The sequence below is a fragment of the Chelonia mydas genome, chromosome 9, assembly GCF_015237465.2.
Source record: "Chelonia mydas isolate rCheMyd1 chromosome 9, rCheMyd1.pri.v2, whole genome shotgun sequence".
Lineage (NCBI taxonomy): Eukaryota > Metazoa > Chordata > Testudines > Cheloniidae > Chelonia > Chelonia mydas.
The window spans coordinates 77515198-77536579 of NC_057855.1; the positions used below are offsets into that span (position 1 = coordinate 77515198).

At 49.2% G+C, this 21382-nt stretch overlaps 1 protein-coding gene across 1 annotated transcript in view; it reads left to right on the forward strand.

The window, feature by feature from the left end:
- The window catches only part of LOC102947088 (relaxin receptor 1), a 57432-nt gene that overhangs the window by 30378 nt on the left and 5672 nt on the right, over positions 1–21382 (forward strand). Inside the window, exons 4-17 of the mRNA XM_043521752.1 lie at positions 39–128; positions 845–950; positions 2406–2477; positions 3108–3179; positions 4626–4697; positions 6655–6729; positions 7404–7475; positions 12228–12299; positions 13717–13788; positions 16192–16263; positions 16398–16469; positions 18241–18470; positions 18668–19078; positions 20544–20759. Of these exons, the coding sequence (XP_043377687.1) occupies positions 39–128; positions 845–950; positions 2406–2477; positions 3108–3179; positions 4626–4697; positions 6655–6729; positions 7404–7475; positions 12228–12299; positions 13717–13788; positions 16192–16263; positions 16398–16469; positions 18241–18470; positions 18668–19078; positions 20544–20759 (1704 nt within the window). The remainder of the gene's footprint in view (positions 1–38; positions 129–844; positions 951–2405; positions 2478–3107; positions 3180–4625; positions 4698–6654; positions 6730–7403; positions 7476–12227; positions 12300–13716; positions 13789–16191; positions 16264–16397; positions 16470–18240; positions 18471–18667; positions 19079–20543; positions 20760–21382) is intronic.

Sequence of the window (21382 nt, forward strand, 5' to 3'; positions counted from 1 at the left end):
CGGACAAACCTCCATGACTTCCGCCTTCTCTTTTCTAGTGGATAATAGCGGGTGGCTGCAGATTTTGGATGACATGCAGCAGACCAAGGGCAGCAGAGCCACTGAGGAAGAGAAGACCCCAGTCTGTGGTGAGTACTTCCATTCCTGGGGCTGGCTTTGTATTCCCTCCTCTTCTACTGTGTCTTCCCCAGCCTCCCCATGCTACTGACCAAGCCCTCCTGTCTCCCCCTCTTCCTCCCCTTTTGTGCTCTTTCTGCCCCCTTTCCCCTCTCATCAGCCCTCTGTTTCACTCCTTTCTCTTACGCCCCTCCCTCTGGAGTGGGATAGAGTTGCTCAAAGGTTTGAACCCAGCCCTAAAGGTGGGATCCTGGGAAGTTGGTAAAATTTCATCCTGGAGCCCCACCCAAAATTCAGACCGAGCTTTGCTCAGGTTTGGGGGAGTTCGACTCACCCTCCCTCACTCCCACCAGGGTGAATCAGATTTTTGGTTTTCCTGGTTCTGTCCGGGCCTGGATGTGCTGAAATACCCTGACCAAGGCTGGCCCTGCGAGATTCCCAGCCCAGGCCTGAGAAGTTCAAGAAAGCATCTCTCCCCTTCTGCTCTCCTCTCCCTTCACACACCCTGCCTCTCCTCTCATCACCTCCTCCATTCTTCCACTGCTACCGCATTGCTCTTTAGGAGTGTGTCTGCCGTCCCCTGCCTGCCCCTTTGACCCCGACATATCCAGCCAGCCCTGACCCTTCTCTGTGCACCAGTGTGTCCTTTTATCTGCTCACCTGCCCAGCCATACACTGAGATCCTGTCTGTCTCCAGTCTCACTGTTTCCTTTGTGCTTGTCCCCAGTGCTTGACCGGTTCCCAAAGGAATGCCAGTGTTGGGGAAGGACGATAGACTGCACCGGCCAGAACTTGCGCACCGTCCCCTGGGTTTCCTCCAACGTGACGAAGCTGTGAGTAACAGGGGCCACCATGGGGTAAATGTGCCCCTTTCTCTGCAAAATTGGAGCCAGTGGGAAATTCACCCTGGTGATTCCTATTTTTAGCCTGACTGTGCTGCCTCGCATCAGTCATCAAGGGGGTAGTGCCACCTAGTGGTAAGGCTGCAGAGGACGCTAGTTCCAAAGGTGACAATGCAGAGAAATGTTTGTGCCTGTTATCGTAGCAAACTGAGCCAGTGTATCATACGCAGAAGTCTGGAGAAGCTGTAAGTACCAACCCCTCAGAGCAGCCGGCTCAATGACAAGGGCACAGGGGGTGGTGAGGGAAGAGTAGCAGCACCACATTTAAAAGACTACACCCATATTATGCAGGGCCAGCTTTGGCTAGGCAAGAGATGATGACCTTGACTTCTTCAGTCTGGCAGGGCCCTGTGTCCTCAGAGGCTGCGGCTTTTCTCATTTTAATAATCCACCATCACATCTCTTGAGCGTTCGGCTTCAGAGTCAAAGGAGCAGAGAAAGCGGGAGGGTTGGGTAACCCCTTGTTTACAATTGTTCCTTAGTTAGTTATCACTGGGCCGTGGGTTGGCTGACTGTCAGTGCTTGTGTTACTTCACATATGGCCCATGGAAGTCAGTGGGTATCTGTCATAAATATCATGGACCCATACTGCACTGCTTCCATTATAATGTGCTAAGTGGGTGGTGAGGAATCAAAGTGACCTTTTGCTCGCATAACGTGGGGTCTGGGAGGTTCAGAGTCCAGCATGACTATTTAATGACAGAGGGGAGAACAGCAAACAGCTTTCTGTTCTGGAAGACTCCAGCACCTTTTCTACAAGTCATTTCACTTGGGTAAACAAGATCTTTCCAGCCTGACACATCGGCGTGTTTATGATCTGAGATCACTCGGAACGCAAGAGAACAGATTTTGTTCTTTCAGGTTGGAGCCTGGCCTAGCGCCCTTGCTTGTAATAATAATAATAGTAGCATGCTTGTCTCTAGTGCACCAGGATCTCAGAGCTGCCATTAATGATTTCCAAGCATTTGTTCTTTCATCTTCATGCCCCTCGGATGGGGAAACTGAGGCAGAGAATGCGGAAGTGACTTTCCCAAAGTTGCACAGAAAGTCTGTTAGCAGGGCCAGGACTCAAACCCTCAACTCCTGACTCCCAGTCCTGTACTTTTGTCCATAAAAACATCTTCCCCTTCACTGTGGTTCATTCCCGGTGCTGGTTTCTCACTCCCTGGGCTACTGGGGATGGGAGTGCTGTACATTGCTGTGCAATAGACGGTTTCATTTCTTAGTCCTGATCAATCTGGGGGGAGGGAGGGGAAGAGCTGCTAGCACTCTGTACTTCTGTGCAGAAGTGATACAGGTTTGATTCATTCCTGGGGACCAGGAGGGCCTGGGAGCACTGTGGAAACCCTATTAACCCTGAGATATTTCTGTTCTGTTTGTAAACAGCCTCTTACAACACAACGAAATCCAGGCAATACTGCCCCATGCTTTTGCTGGACTTTCCAAGCTTAAAATGCTGTGAGTAAAAGGTTTTCATGTTGTGGGTCACAGGGGCGAGGGGGTTATTGACAGTCTCTGTGTTTCAGCACTCTTAGCACAGAATGAATGGGAGGGAGGGATAGCTCAGTGGTTTGAGCACTGGCCTGCTAAACCGCGGGTTGTGAGTTCAGTCATTGAGGGGGCTGTTTGGGATCTGGGGTAAATATTGGGGATTGGTCCTGCTTTGAGCAGGGGGCGTGGACTAGATGACCCCCTGAGGTCCCTTCCAACCCTGATAGTCTATGATTCTGTGATTAATGCAGTCTGAACGCACGTGGTCTAGCAGCACCTCTGGAGACATGTGGCTGAACAAAATATACCTGCCATCCCCAGCAAGAACGATGTTTGAAATTACAGCACCATGTTATGGGGGAGGGAGGACTTCTGGCTCTTACAAATGTTTCTCCCTCACGTTCCCCTCCCCCCATCATTCATTCCAAATCAGGCTTGCCCCTGCAAAATGCAGATGACTTGAGGATATCCCCATTCACATCCCTAAAATAAGGCTTAGGGGAGCTGCTGGGGGGAAATGGATGATGAATAAAAACCAGTTTAACCAACAGCATCAACCCAAGGTCACTTTTCTTTTCTTCTCTTTAACAATTCCAGGTTCCTGAGTCACAATAACATCACTGAGCTGAAGCCAAGAGTCTTCCAGGATCTGCGTCATCTTGAATGGCTGTAAGTGCCTCTTTCCACTGGGTGGCCCACCGGGGTCCAATGAGGAGTAAGGGGATGGAATTGAGTTTAAGGCCAGGTTTGCCTGAATATCAGGGATAATACTTGCACAGTGGGATTCATTAGGCTGGGCAATTGTCTCTCCCCACACCACAAGATTTCGTTGAGGCCAAGAGTTTAGAAAGATTCCCACATGGATTAGACCTCTATATGGATAAGGAGAACATCACGGTGATAGTAGACAGGATTAAGCATATCAGAGATATAAACCCTCCTGCAATAGGGCATAAGACAACTGGTAACCTATGGGGTTAGGAAGAAACATTCTCTCTGGGCAGGTCAATCCGTAATTGCCCACAATGGGGTTTCTTGCACCTTCTGAAGCATCCATTGCTGGCTGCTACTGGAGACAGGATACTGGCCTAGGTGGACCAAATACTGGTCTGATCAGACAGGACAGGGTGTGTGCATGTGCATATACCAGTGTGGCTCCCCACAAAGATTTGGTGGCAGATTGGCACCCTGGACCACCCTGAGTGAGCTGCTCCTCAGGTTTTGGCTAGGCTATTTAAGGGAGAGGTTGGTTGATCATGTGACAAATTGTGAGGATAGGACTCTGAAGGGCTGGGAAGTTCTCTCTCCAGGCTGAGCTAAGCTCAGTAAGGCAGCCATCTTGCAAAGCAGACATTATTGTTCCTCTTCACTGGTAACCCCTGTATGGGGACCCAGGCAGTTCTTCCTCAGGTCTGTGGTGCTGCATATGGACCCCATACAGGGGGTCACTAGCGAAGTGGAACAATAATGTCTGCTTTGCAGGATGGCTGCCTTACTGAGCTTAGCTCAGCCTGGAGAGAGAACTTCCCAGGCTCCCAGCCCTTCAGAGTCCCATCCTCATAATTTGCCACATGATTAACCAACCTCTCCCTTAAATAGCCTAGACAAAACCTGAGGAGCAGCTCATTCAGGGTGGTCCAATCAGCCCCCAAATCTTTGGGGGAGCCGGATTTGCCCTTAACTCTCAAATTCCCCAAATGGACTTTTAATTTATCATTTATTTTTGTAGCAAAAGAAAAAAATCCAGCAGCCCCCTGAATGTGAAAGAAGCCAGACTCTGAACTCGGAGCAAGCACATCAGCCAGAATGCTCTGGGTAGAAATTCAAAGGGGTGGTCTATGTACTCATCTCCTCTGGCTTGGGCAGGGGATGAAGATGGCCAGGGGAGGGACCAGGCAGTGAAGGAGAGGAGGAAGCTGATGTTACTTGGATTTCTGCTGTCAGGGAGAAAGGGAAGAAACCATCTCCTTCAGGGACAATTTAGAGCTAAATGTAAGCCTGTGAGATGGTCTCTCCTTCCTAACCTCGTAGAGCCCCAACTTTGTTCCTATGGAGTTGCCTCTCCATCTCAAGACTGTTCTTCTGGGGCACCACCTTTCCCTCTTCTCCTTCCAGAATGCTGGATAACAACAGAATTGCCAAGATCCTCCCAGCGACTTTTGTGGGGTTGAAATCTCTGTACTTCCTGTAAGTCTGGAGCCAGTCCTCTGGGGTCTCTGGGGGTCCCACTTCCATAATGTCCTTGATGCTGCATATCTCATTCCCATCCCCTAGGCCAGTGTTTCTCAACCATTTCAGGCTGGTGATCCCTTACTTAAAGTGAACATTTTTCATGACCTCATTACATTTACTATAAAAATAAGAGTGAAAAAAATGTATAACGATAATGCTAAGGCTATACAATTGATGTGTATGTTTCAAGAGGTTGACAGAATGTGTTACTCTGAAGGAAAAGGGAGTGTGGGGATCGGGAAAGCAGGATTTTCTTTGCTTGAGATAATAATAAAAGTTTTAATGCTTTGGACTTCCCTTCCTCCCCCGAATTGTCATTTGTGAGTGACTCCCTCCCCACAATGCTTGTGACCCACCGGTTGAGAAACACTGATCTACACCTGGGTGGCCAACCTGTGGCTTCGGAGCCACATGCGGCTCTTCAGAAGTTAATATACAGCTCCTTGTATAGGCACCGACTCTGGGGCTGGAGCTACAGGTGCCAACTTTCCAATGTGCCGGGGGGGGGGGGGGGGGGCGCGCGCTCACTGCTCAACCCCTGACACTGCCACAGACCCTGCCCCCACTCCACCCCTTCCCACCCCTTCTCCTGAGCCTGCCATGCCCTCGCCCCTCCCCCAGAGCCTCCTGCACACGACAAAACAGCTGATCGGGAGGTTCAGGGAGGGATGGGGAAGCATTGATCAGCAGGGATGCTGGCGGGTGGGAGGCACTGGGAGCGGGGGGTAGGGAGCTGATGGGGGCGCTGCTGACGTATAACTGTGGCTCTTTGGCAATGTACATGGGTAAATTCTGGCTCCTTCTCAGGCTGACCACCCCTGATCTATACCATTCCTTTCCCTTGCTGCACTGTATTTAAGGCCAAATCTTACAGCTATTATTCTGTCCTAATGCGGGCAAATCTCCAGTGGGAGTTTTGCCTGAATAAAGATCTCAGTGTCTGGCACTTAATTATAGGCAGAGCTGCTACTGCCACCTATAAATTATGTTGCCCAACACTTCACAGTCTATGGCCCTGTTTTCATTTTCTTACAATTTTGCCAAACTTTAATTGTTTGTCTGACATTTTCCGTTCCAGGCATGTGCCTCAGGCTGAATGGTTTTGGGATATTTCAGCAAAAATGGTTCAATCGGAACAAGATTAGGGGGGAATGCTTTGTTTTGCTCCTGTTAAAAAAAATTCTACAGCCATTTTGTTGAGATGCTCGAGCACCTCCATGCCCTGGAGCAGGGACTTGGCAGGGATGTGTCTTTCGTTGTTCTTGGGGAAAACTACCTACGTTTGGCCACGTTGTAAACCTTTGGAAAAATCTAAGTTCCCACCAGCTTGGCAGAGCCTTGCTAGGGTTAGGGAGCTACATTCTCTGAAACTGCTGTCTGCAGCAAGCATGCTCCAGCCAGGGCTACCCAGACTGAGCAGGCCTTTCCCTGCGATTGCTGTGGGTTGCCTGTGCAACCTGATTTTGGCCCTCCTGTATGCCTGCATTAGGATACGGTCTGCCACTACACGATCATATGCCATCATTTCCACAGGAACCCCGCACCCTACTTTGCCAGGTTTGCAGTTCAGCTTTGGCTGAAGATAGTCTTATCTATAAATTGTGGTTATCTGTGTCAGTACCCTAAAGAAAATGAGTGAAACTAAGAGCAACCACTAATATCTGTGCAATGGATGGGCTCAATGATCTGTCATCTTTGGACACAGTGGATGTGACTCCCTCCTACCGCGGGAGCCATTGGAGCGCTGTCTATGACAGACAGACTGCGAGGACAGGCCTAGTGACATGTTGCACGTACTGTATTCTGCTTAGGGGAGTAACTGCATTTCAGGCTCAGAGGCATTAGTGACTGTCTGTGTACTAGGCACATGTACTAGGCGTTAATATAGGTTTCCTTATTGCTTCCCAACCAGGTACATGCTGAACAATTCCTTGAGTAGCATGCCCAACACTTCCATTTGTGCAGAGATGCCAAAGCTCAGCTGGCTGTGAGTACCTGCCCTGGTGTGGAGGTCTGGCAAAGGCTGTGGCATTGGGTTAGCCAGAGTAATGCACAGGCACCTCAGCCCACCCCCGCCAATGGCATTCTCGTGAGCAGGCTGGGTGGGGGTTTTGCCCGTGCAGGCTAGGGGAGAGGAGAAGCAGCTGTGTCTCTCTTGGTATTCTGCAGGGCAGCGGGGTAGACCAGATCAGAGCAGAGGTTAGCTTGAGGTGATTTGGCTGGACTTGAAAGGGGGCAGGGGCAAGGAGGGCAGAGAGGAGAAGGCTGCTGGAGACAAGCAAAGGTGTTTTAACAGAAGGCAGGGAGGGGAAAGGGTGGATATTAGATAGGAAGCAAGGAAAGGCCAGAGTGAGATCCTGGATCAGAGAAGGGAAACAATAAGGCTAGGGAGGTCGTGAGCCTGGGAGACGAGGGGATAGTGGAATTTTTGACAGTGACGCAGAAAGCAGGACCAGAGGCTACGATCTTTGGGGTCAGTTCTCACACCCCTGCCAGGCAACTGGGGTCAGGAGCTCTGCTCTCATGGGTGGCATCGGGATAAGCTCCCTTCTGTCCAGGGGGAAACGACAATTTGTCTGGCCGAGGACATCTAGGTTGGAGGGGAATCAATAAGGTGAAGGATTGCTATCCAAGAAATCTCAACTACTGCTCTTTCTCTAGGGAGCTGGAAGGAAACCAGATCCATACTCTGAGAAGCTCAGTGTTCCAGGAATGCAGCACCTTCACTGTGCTGTGAGTACCAGCCCTCCACCGGCCGAACACTAAGGTCGGGGGGGGGGGGCCGGGGGGGAGTGGGGTCTGGCATAGCTATGGAGTCACACCTTCAACCCTCACCTGCATGGGTGAAATCGCCAGGGACCCCATCTCTCAGCTGGGTCATGCATGTACAGTCGCTGGAAGGGACGCTATGAATTGGGTGTAACACCAGCGATCCTGGGCCAGGTTCTCAGCTGGTATAAATCAGTGCAGTTCCAATGACTTCAACAGAGCTAGGCTGCTTTGTCCCTACTGCAGCGCTTGCATCTTGAATCTATTTTATGGCACACAAGCTGTGTTTATAAACAGCAACAATAGAGACAATTTCGTGGTATTTTAAATATCGGTTATACATCTGCATTTATACTTGATAATGGGGTCCAGAGATTTCACCTCTAGTTCGCTGCTTTGACATCTGCTCAGGTTAGTAATGAGCAAAAGCCATTGATGGCCATCCGGTGACCAACAAGACATGAGCTGGTGAGTGTCAGTCCAGTGCCTGGCTAACACCTGTCCACATCACAGACCATGGAGAGTGAGCTAGTACCCCTGGATGCAGGGCTAAGGCAGAGGGTGATATGTGGAGACAGCTCACCTTTCTGCTGCCCACCCTGTAGCTGCCGTGTGGGTAAAGCGATTTGCTCTCCACCCAAAAACTTTCACTAGCACTAACATCCCTTTTACATTCATCTGTTAGCCTGCCTAGCAGGTTCTCAGCCTGTTAAACACCTGCGAGTTCTTTTTTTTGCCCTTCATTCCTAAAGCCTATTTTTGGTCAATTTAATATCTGGCCTGCAGTGTTCGTTTACAATATCACGTTATAGCACTAGTGCTTTCCAGGAGCTCACACAGCCAAAGAATTCTCCCAGAGACGATGCAGCCCTGTCCTAGAGTCTAGTTTTCCTAAACATGATGTTGATATATTTCCCAGAAGGCTCAGCCTCTGGAGCCCTGCAAGATAAGGATAATAAACTTACATGCCATGTATATGTTATTCATATACACAAGCTACAAATTGTCCATGGGACAGTGGCATGAAAGGAAGGAATGGAATGTGCAGTCAAGCCTGTCCTCCCAAAGTGAGGGGTGATTATTATCCAGGGCACTGGATCCTTTCCCAAAGCTGTTAGATTGGAGTAGGTGAGTAAATCCAAGGTTTATCCGAACAGTAGCTGATAGTGGCTTTGGCAGGATCCCATCCTGTATCCATAGGAAGATTTCCCCATTCCCCAAGCATAGTTATGATGCTGTGTTAACAATGGTATAATCCCCAAGTAAGCTTGACGCACCCAGTTACTCACTCACCCGGAAGGGATTTGGAAGGCTTAAATAATTAATCATAGAGCCTCTGATAGTGTGGCTGATGTGATTAGGCCCTATGATGGTGTCCCCTGAATAGATATGTGGACACAATTGGCAATGGGCTTTGTTGCAAGGATAGGTTCCTGGGTTAGTGTTTTTGTTGTGTGGTGTGTGGTTGCTGGTGAGTATTTCATAGGGCCTAATCACATCAGCCACACTATCGGAGGCTCATTCACCTGCGCATCTACCAATGTGATATATGCCATCATGTGCCAGCAATGCCCCTCTGCCATGTACATTGGCCAGACTGGACAGTCTCTACGTAAAAGAATAAATGGACACAAATCAGACGTCAAGAATTATAACATTCAAAAACCAGTCGGAGAACACTTCAATCTCTTTGGTCACTCGATTACAGACCTAAAAGTGGCAATTCTTCAACAAAAAAACTTCAAAAACAGACTCCAACGAGAGACTGCTGAATTGGAATTAATTTGCAAACTAGATACAATTAACTTAGGCTTGAATAAAGACTGGGAGTGGATGGTTTTACACAAAGTAAAACTATTTCCCCTTGTTTATTTCCCCTCCTACTGTCCTTGTAAACTGCAGGAAATGGCCCACCTTGATTATCACTACAAAAGGTTCACCCACCAACCCCCCGGCTCTCCTGCTGGAAATAGCTCACCTTTCCTGATCACTCTCATTACAGTGTGTATGGTAACACCCATTGTTTCATGTTCTCTGTATATATAAAATCTCCCCACTATATTTTCCACTGAATGCATCCGATGAAGTGAGCTGTAGCTCACGAAAGCTTATGCTCTAATAAATTTGTTAGTCTCTAAGGTGCCACAAGTACTCCTGTTCTTTTTACGGATACAGACTAACACGGCTGCTACGCTGATTCCAATTGAGGCATTTCATCCTCGAGTGATCCCAGGTGTTTCCAAATGCCTCAGCCCAGGGGACTGGACTAGATGAGCTCTCGAGGTCCCGCCAGCCCTACATTTCTATGAGTCTATGAAACCTTGTAATTCTGAGCTTTCCCAGACCCCCTGGGAACAAGCCTGCCGCTGATGGAGTATCGGCAGCACAGTCCAGAACTCAATACCCAGGAGTTCCTGCTCTCTCTGTGTATGGTGCCCAGACTATGCCCCTGTATGCTCCTGCCCCCTCTAGAGCTGGGGTTCAGCTCCCTGCAACTGAGGAAATGTCTACACAGCAACTAGACACCCGTGGCTGGCCCATGCCAGCTGACTTGGGCTCACGTGGCTCGGGCTAAGGGACTGTTTAATTTCAGTGTAGCTATTCGGTTAGCGCATGGTCTCTAGGACACTGTGACGTGGGAGGGTCCAAGAAGAGCCTAAACATCTACACTGAAATTAAACAGTCCCTTAGCCCAGCCTTGCCAGCCCCTGAAACAGGCCAGCGGGGGTGTTTGCTTGCAGTGTAGACGTACCCGAAGTGAGCCTGATGGCTTTGTAGCGTGTGGGCATTGTGGGAGTCCCAAAGCAGGGAGCAGTACAGTCTCCACTGAAGTAGCAGCCTTACAGCCTTTCACTTTCCTTGCTGGGCCCCGGCCCGTCTTTGGCATGCAGCTTTGGAGCAGGGCGCTTCATACTTCCCTGCCCTCTATAACCCATTTGTAGGGACTGCCAACACTTATTACTCCCAGGGAAAGTAAGAAGTGAGCAGCCATTAACAAAGGGACTGAGACAGAGACTCGTGCGTGTGTCGCACGGGGGCTGGATTGCAGACTGAAGATGCGTTTGTATTTTGCAGTGATTTCCAGGGGACGTTGTCAATGATCCACCCTCAGCTCCCCCCTTGGTACCTTCTCAAAGGAATGAATGCTTTGGAAGGACCTATTTTCAGCCACAGAAAGCTGGGTACAGCTCCTTGAACCAGCCTGTATGGGTCACAGAGGAGGCCACAAGACATTTTATCCCAAGAGGCTGAGCCCTGTGTTCCCTTAGCAAGAACTCTCCCTGCCCCATGCTGCCAAAGATGGGAGGAGAGTGAGTGGCTCCCTCCCCACAATGCAATGCTTCCTTCAAGCCAAGCAGCCAAGCACTTTTGGCTTTGATCAGGAATGTGTTTCTAAGAACAGTTATGTCAGCGTCATGGAAACATAAGCCGGGGCAAGATGGGAGCATAAACACGCCCTGCCATTGACACCAGCACAAGTGACAGCTTTATGAGGAGATGAAACAGACAGGAAGAGGCTAATATGTGGGGTAGTGTGAGACAGCGGGAAGAGCCTCCCCAGCCCAGCGCTCCTTCCCTCACTCTGTCTTCTCTCTGCGCCTATCCCAGCCTAGCTGAGGTCTGGTGATAGTGAGGATCTGACAACTAAGCATTTGGGGTGGATATTCCTATATTAAATATTTGGCAAGGACTTGAGCCTCTCTCAGTGCAGCATTCCCATTCGCTCCCCCACAATTAGGGCAGCCACAGCCTGGCTGGAGAATATCTTCCATAGACAATAAACACACACACACACACACACACACACACACAATGGTCATGAGCAAACTACATCCAGGGCAGGACCTCCTGTACCACAACTCCCAACCTGGGGAGCTGAGCACCATAGTTCAGCTAGTAAAAGGAGTAGCTGATGTATAGGTTTGAGGGGTCTGGAAATATCCTCCATGTGGCAGGGGCAGCAGTTCCACTTCCTCGCCAGAGCCATGAACGAATGTTCAGGGCTTCAGGAAGTTGTCTGAGCATGTTGTTCAGTTATATCCCTCCCTTGATTTTTCACTGAGGGCCTAGGGGTCAAATCCAGAGATTGCACTGAAACTCCCTCCAAACTGCCACCTCATTAAGTGACACAACGTGTGGCTGCACTGGAAAAACCATGGTTCATTCAATACTGGATACAGATGGTCATACCAAAGGTGCCCAAATCGCAGACAACGAACCCTCCTGAGTTCTGAATTTGTCTTGGAGCCAGCTGAGCTTTGTGCAGTGTTGGGTTGCACTGTCAGCTCTGTTTGGTTTACATTCATTGCATCTCTCTCTCTCTCTGGCTACCCAAATGGTCTCTGACAGAGTCTCCCCAGCTCAGGCTGGAGGTTCTGACAGATTCTTATGGACTCATCTGATTCTGTGTTTAGTTGTGAGCTGTCCCTGAACCCCACAGTTCACCCTGGAGCTGCTCTTCCCCAAATATAAGTGTTTGGATGTGGAGTTTGGGGCCATGTGAGTGTATCAGTGGGACTGTCACAAGTTTAGCAGTAAACACGTGCTATGTAAGGAATAGAGCAGGCCTGGGTGCGTGGCCTCAAACAAGCCTCTCAGAATTCCAACGTTAAGATCTCCTTCGTGCCATGCTCAGTTCTAAGGTCATCAGAGTCCCCGGAAGTAACTGGGAAATGAAAGGCTGCTTTTCACTAGAGCTTCTCTCTCCTCCATCAGGATTCTGCGCAGAAACAAGATCAAATGGATCCAGGAAGGGGCATTTTCCAAACTGAACAGACTGGTGGAGCTGTAAGTCTCACTGTTGATTTGCCCAGCTGCAGTGCCCCTCTCCCACCCCTCGTGATCAACGGCATGTCAGTGGTTGTTGTGATTGTGTCACTGTCTTGACTGTGATCATTTGCTCATGATCCTGTGGGGGGATCTATTCTTCTTCCCTTGGTGAATAGTTTCCTGACACTTGATGTGCTTGGCTGCTCCACCTACAGGTAGCTTTTAATAACCTCTACATCTATTTGATGTTTATGAAAGTGGAACGCTGATGTTGCTGGATATAGTGCTGGTAGGTGGGTCCAAGCTTCCCCTTCTCCCAGCTCTGCACCCTTTCCTGTTCCTGTCCTGCACTCCCACACAGGCTGGGCAATATCAGCATGTTCACAAGTGATCTGGAAAATGAGGTGCAAAATTTGCAGACGATACAAAATTACTCAAGATAGTTAAATCTAGGAAGAATTCCAAAGGGATCTCTCACCCCATCTCAAAAAATATATTGGAAAGACTTTGGAAAAAATACAGTGAAGGGCAACAAAAATGATGAGGGGTATGGAACGGCTTCCGTATGAGGAGAGATTAAAAAGACTGGGACTTTTCAACTTAGAAAAAGACAACTAAGGGGGGGAGACAACAGAGGGCTATAAAATCATGATTGGTGTGGAGAAAGTGACTAAGGAAGTGTTATTTACCCCTTCACATAACACAAGCACCAGGATCACCCAATTAAATTAATAGGCAACAGGTTTCTAACAAACATAAGGAAGTATTTCTTCACACAACACACAGTCAGCCTGTGGAACTTGTTGCCAGGGAATGTTGTGAAGGCCCAAAGTATAACTGGGTGAAAAAAAAGAATTCGATAAATTCATGGAGGATAGGTCCATCGATGGCTATTAGCCATAATTATCAGTGATGCAGTCCCATGCTCTGGGTGTCATTAAGTCTCTGCCAAAAGAGGGGACTGTATGACAGAGGATGGATCACTTGCTAATTTCCCTCTTCTGTTCATTCCCTCTGAAGAATCTGGCACTGGGCCCTGTTGGAAGACAGGATACTGGGCTAGATGGACCATTGGTCTGACCCAGGATGGCCGTTCTTATGTTATGTTCTAATGCACCACAAGCCTAACCAGCAGCACTGCCTGCTATTCCAGTCCTGGGGTCCCCCCTTAGCTCTGCCAAGCACCTCTGCCCTAATCTGCATGCCTTCTGCTATGCTTCACCTGCCCCCAATCCTGCCCACTTACAAAGAACTCTGCAAGCACCTTAACATGCACAGACCTGCAACGTTCTAGTTACTCCAGCTCTGAGCCATTCTTGGGACTATCATTTGCTACCCAGTTGTAACAGTTTTATGATGTGTGCATATAGTGCCCTTCCCCCCCCCCCCGAACCTCAACAACCAGCTGTCTGAAATCTTGCTTCTGTTTACACAGTGACCTGTCTAACAATAGACTGGAGGAACTTCCACCATCTTTATTCAGTAACCTGCAAGACCTCCAGCAGCTGTGAGTACTGTATTGGAGCTCCCCAAGCCTTAAACTGAGACGACCCTCTGGCATTTGTTACTATAAAGAGTCTTCAAGGGGTACCACAGGGAGCAGCATAGGCAGCCAGCTGTCCATGAGGGGTGCGCAGAGTGCAGCTCTAGGGGGACCACCTGGCTCAGGGGATTGTTAATGGGCTGTGACCAGGGTCCCAGTGGGGGCCAGCTGTGGTCACTCCATTAGGGTGAACTACAAAGAATGGGGCAGCCAAACCCCAAAAAGCTGGTGGATAGTCCAATACTTAGATTTACCAAGCCAGCCTAAAACAGCTTCTTTATTACCTCACTGGTTACTCAGAAGTCCAAACAACACAGTTCCCTTAAAGTGATCCAGCCTTAGGCCTCCATCCAGGCACCCACGTCAAATATGATGAAAATTTCTGTAAATCTTATTTCATCATATAAAAGAAAAGCTTCTACCAATCCCAAAGGATCAGACACATTACCTCCCAGGTTAATGAATATTCCAGATCTTACCCAAATACACACTACAGCCGATTCTTATTAACTAGACTAAAATTTATTAAAAACAAACCAGAGAGCGAGAATGGTAAAAAGATCAGTATACATACAGACATGAGTTCAATTCATTGAGGTTCAGATTCATAGCAGGATGGTGAGCTTTGTAGCTGCAAAGAGTTCTTTCAGAAATAGTTCATAGGTTATAGTCCAAAGTCATTGCAGGATGTTCCAGTTTAAGACTGGGATCTCAGTCCTTTTGCCTAAGCTCCCCCTGTATGAAGCCTCAAGCAGATCTGAGATGAAAGAATCAGGACCCAAGGGTCTTTTATACAATTTCATGTCCTCTTTGACAAGTTGGGAGTTCCTCGGGGAACAAAAGGTAATTAGGATGACTTTGAAGGAAGTTCATCACTGGTACTTAGCTAGAGAATTAACATAAGGCAATTTGCTTGTTCCTCCACCATTCACAGTACATTTCAAAGAGTGTTGAATACTGAGATATCCCGTGTTTACAATTCATTTAAATGCTAGGATGTTCTTTTGATTCAGAATACAGCATAGACAGGGACTGTTGATTACATTCTGGACCCTATTCATACATATGTAAATACACAAAACCATAAACATTATCTCCCCACATGTCTTTTGAGGGTTATTTGTTTTGCAGGATGTTTAACCCTTTCTGGCCATGCCTCACAGGTGCTAACCAACCTTTTGCTTCTGAGTCAGTGCGTCAAATCCAACCCAGATAAGTGACACCCGCAATAGCAGCCAGTTGTTGGTTGGCCTAATTGAAAGGAACCAGTGGTCTGGGCCCACAGCACTGCTTGGCCCTGTTCTGGCAGCTTCAGCAGAGGAACAATAACAGTACCCAGCTCTTATCTTGTGCTGTTCATCAGTCCATTAGACTGCTCTGCCTTCCAAGACACAGTGCATTCCCTCATACTTGCAGGTGGTCTCCCTAGGTTGACCGTGACAGTGGCAGTCAGTACGTAACAGCGGGTATGTTACTGTTTCAAGGGAGGCAGGGGAGTCTGAGGCCAGGGGAAGGTCTGCCATGGGTTTGCTCCTCGTGTGTCCTTGGTTTATGTGTTCCCAGTTAATAGTTTGCAGCTAAGGCATAGAACCAGACTGAACACGTTCGGATTCGAGCCTCCAGGGCAGTTACAGATTTAGTGAAGAACTGTGATTGATCCAATGGGGGATAGAATCAAAATAAAATAATCAGTTCAAACCAACAGCCATTACACTATAACCTCACGCTGCAGTGGTCCCCGCAGTCCACGATGAACTGGTGCGTCGGGGGGTGGGGGGGCTCACTCCCTGCATGAGAAGAAGGGGTGTATAATCCTTTCTCTAATGGTACCTTGATGGTGGATGAGCGTGCTAACCTAAAAGTAGAGCACTACCCTTTTATAATCAATTATACGAACACCCCGTAATCAATTAGCATTAAGCCTCCCTTTTACCATATCTATATTTCTGCTACCATAATTAAATATTTTTATTTTCTTATTGGTTATTTAACACTAAACATCATTTTAATTAACATCTGCGTAAATACCGCTCCGATAACTATCAATACAGATAACATGCTGCCAACACATTCACATTTTGTCTAAACCACTTGTTAAAACCAAAATATGTTTACAACATGACCTGGGGTTATATCCTAGCTTATCTCTAACTTGCCTCTGAATTGTCTCACTTCCCTCATATATTACTAGGCCTTATTATTATCAAGCCCAAATTTAGGCCCACAAACTGCTCTCTACTCACATTTCAGCATATTTCTATTTAACATAAGCAAGCATCATCTCTATGGGCTGCACTGGGGAGAGCTCTGCTTTCAGGTAGTGTGGGGAGTTTCTAGAAAGAAAGACTCTGTTTTTTCCATTTGCAGGAATATTTCCTACAACCCCCTGAGGCAGATCTTTGCCAACCAATTTGACAGCCTGCCCCACCTGCGCTCTCTGTAAGTGTAAACAGCAGCACAGACACTGAATACACTGAATAGCTCTGCCTCCCCTCAGGCCCCTTGAGCCTGTCGCCTCAGGCCAGGTGGAGAGCCAACCTAGCTCATGTCTTCTGTTGCATTGATTTTTACAGGAGTATTGAAGGTCTGGAGATCCCCAATGTCCAGACCCGCATGTTCCAGAAACTCACCAATCTGTCTCACATGTGAGTACTTGGGAGTGGGGAAAAGGATTGGGAGGGGGAGCTTCTGTTGCAGTGGTAGAAGTTAGTGCCAGGAAAAATTAAACAAACCCTGCTCAATCCTCAGTCGATATGTCCTTCTCCCATGCCCAGAAAACAGCTGGATCTCCCCAGATAGATATTCCTATGGCACCCCGCACAGAGGGTGTGCCAGGATCAAGACACTGCTTTCTGGGAATCCCTAGCTGGCAGAAAGGCCTCTCGAGGGTCATAGCCAACAAGGCTTAGTTTAGAGCAGCCACAGTCTATGTGCCGAGATGGGGGAACAAGTTCCAGGTCTGGGGACACACAAATGCCACAATATTTAAAGGTGTTTTATCCAGCATTAATCCGTGTGTGTGTTTGTGTAATGATGTGTAGCTGTGAAGGTTATAGAGTTAGATTATAGTTGACAGTGAAACTGAAAAAGGGACGTTTTCAGGCCAGATAGTATAAAGCTGTTGTTTAGTTCTCTGCAAACAACTGCTAAATAACCCAAATGAGTGGTCCTTTTGGCACACTGCTTGGGCATAAGGAGTTAAGAACAAGACTGATGTATTGATACACAAACTGGACAGGCATCTTGGAAAATGGGGGCAAATTTCACTAACCAGCCAGCTGTGAGCTGCTTTGTCTTTTCTTGCAGAGAACAAAGCAGTTAGTTTTCTCCAATTATAAATGTTTAAGCATACACAGTGCAAGGTAACTGTACATTTCACTTTCTGTCATTGGTCTGTTTCGATTAAAAACCTGGGTAATGTTAATGAGCAATAGCAAAGGACATCATTTTCTCCCCCCTTTATGTGTAAAATTAGAACTGAAATGAGCCTTGCTTTGAAGTTTGCCGTCCTTTTAAAATGCAGAGTTTTGCTAAGCTGATACAGGATTACTTTTATGAGGTTTTAAAAGACAGGATTTATATGAAATAACCCTTGGATAAAATGTGAATCCCTGTTACTGGAATTTTAAAGGTTTTAATGATGGATTGATTTTGAAATGTTGTATGTTGATAGAGGTCCTGAGTTGGAGGGAATCTCTGTACACATTAGTTTAAAGTACTGAATAGTTATTGATTAAAATGCATCATTACATAGTTCATGATTCAACAAAGCACTTAGGCACATGCTTAAAGTTCTGCAGATGCCTAAGTGCGTTGCTGAACTGGGGTCAGGATGCACCGTGAGGGCGATTGCTTACACGTTGACCTTGCATTTTGGGATAAAAAGCAGTTGTGATCTTGTACGAACGTGGGCATCCCAAACAAGGAAATTGGCCCATGGGTAGTGCAGAGCCATCACTCCCCCTTAAGGGATGGCCTGCGATTTTCAACCCCATCCTTGATCCTGAGGGGGTTCAGTGCTCGTGAGTCTAAAGGGCTGTATATGCTGGCTAGAGCCTTGCAAAGTCCTTGGTGCTCATCCATCGCGAGCTCTGCTGACACGTTCCCAGCTCCTGCCCTGTTCCCCCCGCCCATGCTGGCACATCTCACTCGGTGTTTAGACATTTATGATCCGTTTAGATTGAATGTGCTCCAAGGAGATGAAAAGAGTGGCTCAGGAAATGGAAGGAGAAGGGCATGGGGACTGTTTGGGAGAGGTGAGGTGGGGAGAGGAAGGAGGAGCACAAGGGGATGAGATTGGGGAGGTGCATGAGGCTCTGTGCCAGGCGGGCAAGCCTCTTCCCAAGTTAGCCTCTAGGGGTGGAGCCCCTGTCCTGGGCATGGATCTAACGCAGGCAATATCCCTTTGTCTGGCAGCTACTTTAAGAAGTTCCAGTATTGCAGCTACTCTCCGCACGTGCGCAGCTGCAAGCCCAACACCGATGGCATCTCCTCCTTCGAGAACCTCCTGGCCAACATCATCCTCAGGGTCTTCGTCTGGGTCATCGCATGTGTCACCTGCTTTGGGAACCTCTTTGTCATCTTCATGAGGTCCTTCATTGTCATGGAGAACAGCCAGCACACCATGGCCATCAAATCACTCTGCTGTGAGTCAGGAGTGGGGATGGAGGGGCTGGCTAGGACGATGTCAGGCAAGAGTGAGCGTGTGTGCGTGCATCCGTCCGTCCAAGGGCAACATTTGGCCTTCTGTTAACAGCAGCTGTATAAGGGCTTATTGCGCCCATGGGCCTGTTGCCAAGGGTTACCCTCGTGGGTTGATGCTCCACCATTGTCTCCGTCCCAGGTGCAGATTGTCTGATGGGAATCTATCTCTTCTTCATTGGAGCCTTTGATCTCAAGTTCTCCGGCGAGTACAACAAGCACGCCCAGGTGTGGATGGCGAGCATCCAGTGCCAGCTGGTAGGCAGCCTGGCTATGCTGTCCTCGGAGGTGTCTGTCCTGCTGCTGACGTACATGACCCTGGAGAAGTACCTCTGCATCGTCTTCCCGTTCAGCCATTATGGGGCGGGCAAGAAGCAGACCCTCTCCATGCTGATCGTCATCTGGTTGTTGGGCTTTTCTCTCACCCTCGTCCCCTTCTGGTGCAAGGAGTCCTTTGGGGACTACTACGGGAGGAACGGGATGTGTTTCCCACTCCAGTCCGACGAGACCGAGAGACCAGGAGCCAGGGGCTACTCCACCGGGATATTTCTGGGTAAGGAATCATCAGGACATGGGGCATGACTGCTCCGCTACAGCAGTACCACCAAGCCTTGGGGATGGTAAGCACCATGCAGCTGTAGACAGGGGTCTGGAACTTGCTTTCCCTGATGTGTGCTCTGCCCCAGAGTCAAACAGGAAAGTCAGCGTAATGGAAAGGTGCAGTGAGAGGCAGGATGGTCCAGTGAGCAGGGTGCTAGCTTGGGACACACAAGGTCAATTTTTTTGCTGCACCACAGGGGCCTGTGTGACCTTGGGCAAATTGCTTAGTCTCTCTGTGCCTCTGTTCCCCATCTCCAACGGGGATACCACACCTCACAGGGCTGCTGTGAGGATAAATGCATGACAGCAGGAGATGCTCAGGCCCTGCAGTGATAGGGGCCGCAGCAGGACAGCTGACGGTGATTGGTCACATGATTCCATCAACAGGCTGCTGCTTGTTGTTATCATCTGGCTCAGTTCAATCTGCAACCAGGATGCCAGGGGCTGAAATAGGGTTGATCCCGCACAGCTAAGGAAAGCAGCAGCCCTAGGTGTGTGGGGAAGGGAGGGCAGATAGGATGCTGTTGCTAGAGATGAAGGGAGAGTGGGGGAGAGCAGTCAGCAAACTAGCCCCTTAAGGAACATCGCTGCCAGGGGACCAGGGAAGTTTGCCCCTTAGGGCTGGTAGCATGTTGGCCCCGGTACACGCCCGAGGGCTGATGAGAAACATTATGCAAAACTTTGGATTTTTTTTTTGGCCTGCCCTCTTGACCCCTTCGTGGTCCCACAAAGCCCCCAAGCCTGGTGCAGCATTTCCGTGCTCTCCGTGGGAGGGGTGGCGTACGGAAAGGCACAGCACACGTCCATGCCTGTGGCAGCAGAGCTGAGGGTGTGCAGCCATGCAGTGCCAGCGTCAGGGAGATGCTGAGTATTGGTGTGTAGATCCAGGAGCTTTAAGGCAGACCCAGGCTGCTGTTATAAATCACTGCTCACCTGCTTGTTACTGCAGTAGAGGGAAAGTGGCTTAACAAACCTCCTGCCACTCCACAGGCCCGAGGCCACCTCCAGCTAAAGCACTCCTGGGAGAGCAGGGCCAGACTTAGACCCTAGGAGACCAGGGCCTCATGCGTGCAAGGGCTAGAAGATTAGCATGGTGCAGACACATCTGAGGAGCAGGTGGGGCAATGAGTCCTAGCCAGGCAGCAGGACACCCACAGCGCTGCTGCCCTTGAGTGCTTCACCAAAGCTCGCCTGTTATGTTAGCAGGGCAGAAGCTTACTGTTGAATCACATTACGGCTCAGGTTGGCTGTGTCCACGTGGCTCTCACTGCTCCCTTGGGGAAGAAAGGGGTCATTGGCCCTAAGAGGCTGCTTTATTAGAAGGCATCTGCTAGCTGATGTGTCACCCACCGTGTTTGGCACAGGCACACCTGGGCTGGCTCTCTGACACACTCATAGCTGGTTGTTGTCCCCCCCAGGTCTGAACCTCATTGCCTTCGTCACCATCGTGTTTGCCTACACCAGCATGTTCTACTCCATCCACACCACAGCCACCAAGACGGCTGAGCGCAGCGTCTTCTCCAGGGAAGTGGCCATCGCCAAGAGATTCTTCTTCATCGTCTTCACTGACGCCCTCTGCTGGATCCCCATCTTCCTCCTGAAGCTTCTCTCCCTGCTGCAAGTGGAAATACCAGGTGACTGACCTGGCTAAGCTGGGGCCCACGCCAGCATCAGCCTTTCTGTACAGAGAGGCCTTGATATGCAGAGCAGTGCCATGCGGTGGCTCCCTGCATGTGTCCCTCATGCGCTGAGTAGGCACCCCAGAGCACCTGCATTACAATGAAGCTGTACAACAAATGCCATGCTAATCCTGGCCTCTTACCGGTTTCATACTACCCCATCTTGCCAATGCAATCCCTCCAGCTTACAGCAGGGGGCACCTCATTAGGCCTGAAATCTGTGCAGAGCTGGCCTGCAGCGTCTGACACCCATGCTCAAAATGCTCCAACCCTGAGAGGTAAAAGCTGAGAGACAAAAGCCAGACAAACTCACATCACTTCTGTCCCTTGGCCCCCTGCTGAGCCCAGGCAGCACCTTCCATCTCCTGTTGGTTGACAGCCTCTTGCCACCAGCCTCATCTTCCCATACAGAGATGCCCTGGAGTCTAGGCAGGTTCCTCTCCAGTTCTGGCCTGCCAGCGCATTGGAGCTGGCTCCCAGCCTGCAGCTCAGAGAGGCTGGGGCTGGGGAAGCAGAGGTTCAGTCTCTAGGCCCAGGTCTGTGGTGGGTAGGGGCAGCCTCCTGTGATGGGGGGAGTT